General features: G+C 33.6%; 1 protein-coding gene across 1 annotated transcript in view; it reads right to left on the reverse strand.

Annotated features, from left to right (window-relative positions):
• Positions 1-1621: 1621 nt before the first annotated feature.
• The window catches only part of LOC111705979 (cytadherence high molecular weight protein 2), a 13757-nt gene continuing 7253 nt past the window's right edge, over positions 1622-8125 (reverse strand). The window contains exons 5-9 of the mRNA XM_023478706.1: positions 6546-6637; positions 4346-4431; positions 3527-3637; positions 2913-2967; positions 1622-2193 (exon numbers count right to left, since the gene is read on the reverse strand). Coding sequence (XP_023334474.1) covers positions 2068-2193; positions 2913-2967; positions 3527-3637; positions 4346-4431; positions 6546-6637 — 470 coding nt within the window. The 3' untranslated portion in view covers positions 1622-2067. The remainder of the gene's footprint in view (positions 2194-2912; positions 2968-3526; positions 3638-4345; positions 4432-6545; positions 6638-8125) is intronic.

Genomic DNA, 8125 nt, shown 5'->3' on the forward strand with positions numbered 1-8125 from the left:
CTACAATAATAATAATAAAAATAATAATAAAAATAATAATAAAAATGATATAATAATGAAAATGATAATGAAAGTGATAGTGATAGTGATAATGATAATGATGATTATAATGAAAAAAATACAAATCGTGAGGAATAATAAACTAGTTCAAGTTTCTCATACATAAACTAGGACCCGGAGTACCTGTAGTAAACTAGGACCCGGAGTAACACAAACTCTTCTCACACTAGTTGAACTCTGAAGAATGTTGGTGAGCTGCTAGATTATAGGATTTGGAGAGGAAGGATTGAAAACCGTGAAATCTAACAGTCAAGTTTCAGACGCCAGACATTCGCCTGTCTTTAAAAATATCCATCAATACATATTTATCTATTCATCTATTCAGTCATTCAGTCATTTGATTTTACATTTAGGAATTAATCTATTCAATCAGCTATTCATTTATTCAATAATTACATTCATTAGCTCCAAGAACAGAAGAGCCAATTTTTCAATTCAAGCAATTCAAGGATATTTTGAAATCAAATTAACTTTGATTTCTCAAATCTTTTTGGCCTGTAAGAGTGCTTTTGCTTCTAGATTTTGTTGTATTGGGTAAATTCGCGTTTTTCTTTATTTATAAAGCAATTTGTTGGACTTTACTGTTTGTACATAACTTCATAACTGTTTAAATTACTTTAAACGGAAAGAAATGAATGCAAAAATTCAGAAGATCACCGAAAAAGTGCCTTAACAATTATAAAAAAGAGAGTATAGTTGTTAACCATTAATTATAAAACCTCTATAAAATGTCGTCTTCAACTTGAATCTCCTGTCGGAGACAGCCAAACCAAATTTTCAGCCCGCAATTTCCTTTGTCCTCCTCCGACGGAGCTTAAAATATTTTCGTTGTCGTGAAATCATTAAAGTTAAGCAAAATATTTTCATAAGAAGCATAAGTGAATTTCGTTAAATATTCAACTGTAATTTTTCAGAAGTTAAAAAAAACGTATTTCAATACTGATCAACAAATAAGTCACCCCCGACCATAAGCAAATAATTCGTAAGATTTTTTCTACTATTAACATTTATTATAACATTGTACAAGTAACCATGATCTATAATCTATGTTATTTTTTTTAGGAAATAAAGATTTTGTTATCGAATTTCTGAGACGGGGTTACTCTGTTGTGTGTGTATTGTTCGGCCATCGGGGAAAGAATTGTCTGGGGATAATAAACATCCCCCACCAGAATCCTTACCGGCCTACTATTCTGATTTGTCTAGCGTGTTGCTGTTATCCGTCAACATTTCGAATTATTCTTCCTGGCGGACTTACAAGACAACCTCGAGATGAATCCTACTACTCCTCTCCATGAGGATACTCTCATCGACCTTCCTCCTGAAACCCCTCATCAGGAAGCTCAAAGATAATCTATGTTATTTTTTTAGGAAATAAAGATTTTGTTATCGAATTTCTGTGACGGGGTTACTCTGTTGTGTGTGTATTGTTCGGCCATCGGGAAAGAATCGTCTGGGGATAATAAACACCCCCTTCAGAATCCTAACCGGCCTATTATCCGGATTTGTCTAGCGTGTTGCTGTTATCTGTCAACAACAGTAAAGTGTGAACAGATAGTGAACTTTCACGTATATAAACATATATGTTTTGTATATGTATTGTATAATTGTATGTATTCAACAGATGTATCTATATATATATAAAGTTGTAATCTATGTTTGACTGTTTATTTGTTTGTCTGATCACAACTCAGGAACCCATGAACCATGATTACACGGCATTAGTAACTTTTAGTAACCTGGGCAGCGCTGGGTTCCCAAGCTAGTATATAAAAGTTCGACTGAATAAATACAAGGACAAATGATAAATGCAAGAAAAAAAATGTATGACAATACGATAAATTCTTACTTACTTACTTAACTACAAGAAAAAAAGTTCTGAAAGTGTAATAAGTATAATGAGTTTGAGGTATAAAAGAAAACTTGACTGACAATAAAATTAATACTGTGAAAAAATGTCTGCCAGTATTAATGATTGTTTACTGTTACTAAATATTTTCCAGCTTCTCAGTTCCAGGTTAAAATGGTCACCTGTTTTTCCAGCTGGTGTATTCTTGAATGTAGACTATTAACCTCTTGGCTAGAGGTGGAACTCTTTACCTTGTCCTCCAGCCTCCGAAGCAAGAGGCCAACCTAGAGGATAAATGATTAATCTACTGATCAGACGTTAAACTCTTCACCCTTGTCCTGCAGCCTCCGAAGCAGGAGGCAACCTAGAGGATAGATGATTAATCTACTGATCAGACGTTAAACTCTTCACCCTTGTCCTTCAACCTCCGAAGCAGGAGGCCAAACTAGAAAATTAAATTATTAATCTCCTGATCAGAGGTTGAACTGTTCACCTTATCCTTCAGCCTCCGAAGTAGGAGACCAACCTATAAGATAGATGATTAATCTCTAGATCAGAGGTTGAAATCTTCACCCTTGTCCTCTTTCCTCCGTAGTAGGAGACCAACCTAGAGGATAAAATGATTAATCTCCTGATCAGAGGTTGAACTCTTCAATTTGTCCTCTCGCCTCCGTAGCAGGAGGTCAACTTAGAGGATAAATGATTAATTTCCTGATCTGAGATTGTACTCTTCTACAATACACTATACACATTCATATTATTAGAAGATGGTGATTTTTCCGGTATATACCTAGTGCACAACAGGAAAAATATCTATCTTACAAAAAATTTTGTTCCTAAATCTGGCTGTTTTTGTTCCGAAATAAATCTAGCCCCCCACTCTCTTAAATCCTGTATCCGCCCGACTCTCCCTTTTTGTCTCGGTCAGTAAAATGTACAAATTGGTCTAGCTGCCCAGTGGTTGGCCGGGTACTTCAAATGAACGATTATAGTGAAAAGTAACCTGTTGTGCTTCTGTCTCTAGCTCCACTTTCTTATACTGGTCGAACATGTGCTCCCTTTATTATGCAGTCAGCAGTCAATCAATCAATCATCAATAAATCAAACCAGGGGCGTATTCGAGAATTTGTCCAGGGGGGGGCTTAAATTATTTCTTTCTTTCAAGGGGGCTAAGCACCCTTAGGCCCCAAAAAAAACCCTGAAAAATCATAGAAATCAATGATCCAGGGGGGAAGGGGTGAGTCCTCATTGCCCCTTACCAATATACCTAGGGAGGGGGGCCATGCGGCTTGAGCCAATCAATATCCTGTTCGAACCCAAGTAGTTAGCAGAACCCTGCCCAAACCCGCGAAATCGACTTTTTGAACACGCGAAAGACTGCTCAAAAAAACTTTAATTAATACTTGCTTTTAAAAGAAAAAAATTAAAGAAAAAGGAAAAGGTGCGGGAATAGGTAACATATATCCTCTTAGCTTTAGCTTGGATCCGGATCCGGATCCGCTTCAAAATTAAATGGATCCTAAGCACTACTTCAATTTCCTTTTAAATCTATGAAATTCTTCTTGTAATTGAATAAAAACCAAAAATGGTTTAATTCTTTTTAAGTGCTGAGCATGCCTGGCCACGTGGAAAATAAATCCCACAAGTGAAACCATATTCTCTCCGGGACAGAAAACACATCGTATCCGTACACCCTCCTCCAACCCTGATTTCTTGTCCAAGAAAGCTCTAAATGAAGGAGATGAGAATCTATATTTATAAAGTTATTATCTCTGTTTGTATGTCCGATCATAACTCATGAACCCCTTGACCGATTTGCCTCAAATTTAGATTGGGGAACTCGGGAGAATCTTTGAGAATGTTCTTAGCTTGGTTTTGAGATTCTAATTTAAATGGTTCAACTTGTATAGGGCAAAATGGCAAAAATCGTAATTTAAGATTAAGCGCGGGTAAATTGCGGGAGTAACTATACCCTGGGTAACGCTGGGTTCCCAAGCTAGAAAACAATTTTATTTTTAATTTTATAAATTGTTTTAAATAACCTTACTTTTAGCTTTTTTCTTGAGATAATTGTTACTTTGAAATCTCATGTTTCTCAAATTAAGATAATATCTATATAACACTTACGTTTAAAAAACTGAAGTTAATGAATTGTAAATAATATGATTAGGCATCAAGATCAACATATACCCTTTTCCTTTCCGTGAACTTTTTTATTAATCAAGCTACAGTAAAAAAAACAGCAAAAACTAATATTTTATCTTTTTTCCCACGTACTTTTGAACTTTTTAACCATGAAAGTTAGAGGTCTAATTTTTTAATCCTAATCCCCCCTATTCTATATTAGACAATAGAAGCCCAATCACGATAGGGTTAAATAACATAAATGCCCCCCGGCCTCTATCAAAAACACCTCCAACGTGATTCTACTCTTCCCTGTAGTCCCCGTCATATTCCTTCTTCAAGGTTTCCTTCTCTCTTCTCTCCTGCTCAGCTTGGAGCCTCAATTTCAGAACATCACTCTAAAAAGAGAAAATGGTAAATTCTTGGTCTCTGTATTTTGTAAGTACCATGTCTGATTTACAATGGTACCCTGAACTCTTCCTTTTTCTTTTTGAAAATTTATTTATTTCAAATGTGGTTGCTCTACAAATGTGACTTGCGAATTTCTACTAAAAAAAAAACAATTAAGAAAATTGTCGGAACTAAACATTTTTCAAGCTAGATAAACTAGAAAAAACGACGATATTTTTTAAATTATTGATCTGATCAAGGTTTAAAGGAAGGTTACCATGTTGCATTCATGAATAAGGCATGTACCCCTCTTTTAAAAAAGAATAACAACAATCCCTTCAATGAAACTTGTTGGTTTGGAGTATACCTCTTCCTTGAAGGTAAACGCTATCCGACTCGGAAATAATATTTATAATATTAAGGAAAACAACTTTTACAGAGTGTCCCACGAAACATGACAGTAGTAAGATGACTTGAAAGTTGTCTTTAATCTTTAAATTTGTTTGTGACATTCAGAATGTCTAGTTCAGGGTTCCTCTCAGAGCAAATTTGGGTCAGTTTACTTGACCCAACTGACCCGCCACTTTCAGATTTGGAAAATTACTGCAAATTTTGAGCAGAAACGTGCCACTTTTGGAGAATAATCTGCCCATTAAGAGAACAAATCTGCCCATTTAGGGGGAAATTATATCAAGTAACAGAAGAATATGCCAATTTTAGCCAAAAATGCCAATCAAGGTATTCAGTTGGTAACATTCTTCATATTTCATGAAAAAATCTGCCATAATGTGTGCCACAAATAATGTTTTGGCACATAAAATCGGCCACACATACAATAGAAGATCATAAAATCTGCCACAAACAAAATCTAAATGCATAAAATCTGCCACACAAATTATAATTGAGTTTAAAATCTGTTACAAAATTTTGTTAACAGATAACATGCCACAAGAAATACCCTGACACAAACATAATCTATATGCATAAAATCTGCAACATAATTTTGAATAAACTTTAAATCTCCCACAAAATGATGATATATCATAACAAATATCATAACAAATGCTACAAGTTATACCCTGACACAACACCTGCTACAAAATCAATCAAAGTTTAATAATATGCCACCTTCAGTATATAAAAGCATGAAATATGTCACAAAAATACTTCACCGCAAAAAATGCTTTAATTGTCATGTCTTGGCACATACAATCAAAGCTCATATGTCACAAAAAGTATCCAAATGGAAACACATAAAAATGTCACAATAAAATTTTCCACAATTGTAATAATATCTCATAAACTAGGCCACAAATAGATTATCTTATTGCATAATATCTTCGGAAGGGGGGAGGGGACATTATCTGAGACAAAAAGGCAACTTTTTGTCTCAATCAAATACAAAATAAAACATTGGTTTAACAAGTTAAAGTCCGTTTTTAGCCATGATTTATAAATCTTAACATCTTCTGAGGTTTTGAGTACAAATTTTTTTTCCCTGCGTCGCGCCTAATGCTATAATTCCAATATTATACACCCCCCCCCCCTCATTTTAATTAAAGCTGCAGCCAGTATTCTAAAACTTGACCATCACACTAGTATTATTATTGGAATTAGAAAATGCTCTTCTCACCAAATCTATTGGCTTCTTGTCAACCTCTCTCTCCCCCCCCCCCACCCATGGACAAATATTTCATTGTCTGTGAGGTGGTGGTGGGGGGGGGTCAAATTTCTCCCACTTTTTTATGCTGTCAATATTACCAGAAATATTAAGAATTTCATTCAGATTTCAATTTTATCAAACTATAAACCAAAATTGTCTAAATTGTCTTATAATATTGAAAAAACAAATAAGACAGACCACATTTTGGAAATGTCAAAAATAGGTGTATTTTGTGATTATTAATTATATAGGTTTTTATTTCTAAAATTAGGTTTACGAAAAAACTTCGCAAAATATTTCAACAATCAAAGACGATCAAAGACGATCTTCAAGTTGTCTCACTTCTGTCATGTTTCGTTTTTTATTTTTTTTTTAAAAATTGAAAATCAAATCCTAAGAAAGCCAATATCAAAATTGACAAGCAGTAATGACTTAAAATTTAAGAATTTTTGTACTAGCCTTGTAAGCCTGAAGCTTAGTCTTAAGCTCATTAATTAGTGAGTCCGAGTGTCCAACCGTAGTTTCAAGATCCTCAATCCTTGCCTCACTCTCTATATCAATATATTTATTATATTTTTTGATTGAATTCTATCAAATTCAATCTTGTAAAAAGGATTATTTAAAAATGACATATGTTTAAAAATGGTTTCATAATCAATAAATATGAAAGTTGTTTTAGTTGGTCTTTTTTCAGCTTTGCTCGGTTTTTCAACAAGTATTTCTTTTGAACTACTTCACCTAAGCTCCCCCCCTGTGTAAAGAAAGACCTTCTGAATATAATATTTCTATCTTTTTCTAATTTCTTAAGTTTAATTTGGTTCATGGGAAGTTTGACAAATTGGTTACGTTGAGTTTAATAAAGGTGTATGTTTATTTAACAAATTAAACAAACACCTCTCATAAAAAATCAATTTAGCACACTTAAAGGTAAGCTTAAAGACTAAACAAAAATTAATTAATTTTAGAACAAATATTAAATGAAAATAAGATATAATATAGATATATTAAAATTTTATTTCTGGGGGGAGGGGGTTAGCACCCGTCGGGACTCAAAAACCCCCTGAAAACCATAGATTTCACTGCTCCGTGGACGGGCTGACGCCACATAGCCACCCCCTTACAAATCTGGAGACTATTTATATGATACAAGTTCTAGATTATTAGATTATTGTCATTATTCAATTTTATTGAAACTTCAATTACAAATAAAAGGTTTCTATTTTAATTTTGATCTGTAAACTTTTCTTCTTATCAAGATCTCAAAGTCAAACTTTGAAGACTTGTGTTTTATCAATATTTTATGGGTGCAAAGAAAAGTAAAAACATAATTATAATCATATTATTCATTCATGCTCTGTTTAATTTATCAAAGATTTAATTAGATTGGATTTTGAAAAACATATATTTCTTTTTTCTTATACCATTTTAAAAGTAATCAGGTTTTCTTTAAGGGATAAATTTGGGTTTTTAATGTGTTGATAATATATGTGTTTTTGAAACACTAATTTGTTTTATTAACAAATGATTTCTTGAAGGTTTAGTGTTTCGTCCAGAAAATCAGCCAGGAGCAAATAGATTCTAGTACAGAGTGTCCCACGAAACATCACAGTTGGTAAATAGTTTTTATGTCTTCTTCCATAATTTGTTAAGTTGTTTGATACCAAGGAGAATAATAAAAATACTATATAACATTCATAAAATAGTAAATTTGATTTTACAGTAAAACATTTCAATATGTAAAACATATTTAAGTAGAAGAATTTGTTAACGAAATAAACTGCATAAAGTCTTTAATGTATAATACAGAACATTCATAACTATTCCCCAACTGTCCTGTTTCGTGGCAACGTAGAATTTGTACACTCTCAAGTCTCAGTGCAGCTGTATTCTTACATCACAAGTGTCAACCAGTGGCGGATATAAGGGGGGTTATTGGGGTTATTTACCCCCCCCTAGAATCCTGGGGTTAAATACCCCCCCCTAGAATCCTGGGGGTAAATACCCCCCCTAGAATTTCAGTTTCTCAGAGGTTTTCCTTT

The sequence above is a fragment of the Eurytemora carolleeae genome, unplaced genomic scaffold (genome assembly GCF_000591075.1).
Source record: "Eurytemora carolleeae unplaced genomic scaffold, Eaff_2.0 scaffold541, whole genome shotgun sequence".
Taxonomy (NCBI): Eukaryota; Metazoa; Arthropoda; class Copepoda; order Calanoida; family Temoridae; genus Eurytemora; species Eurytemora carolleeae.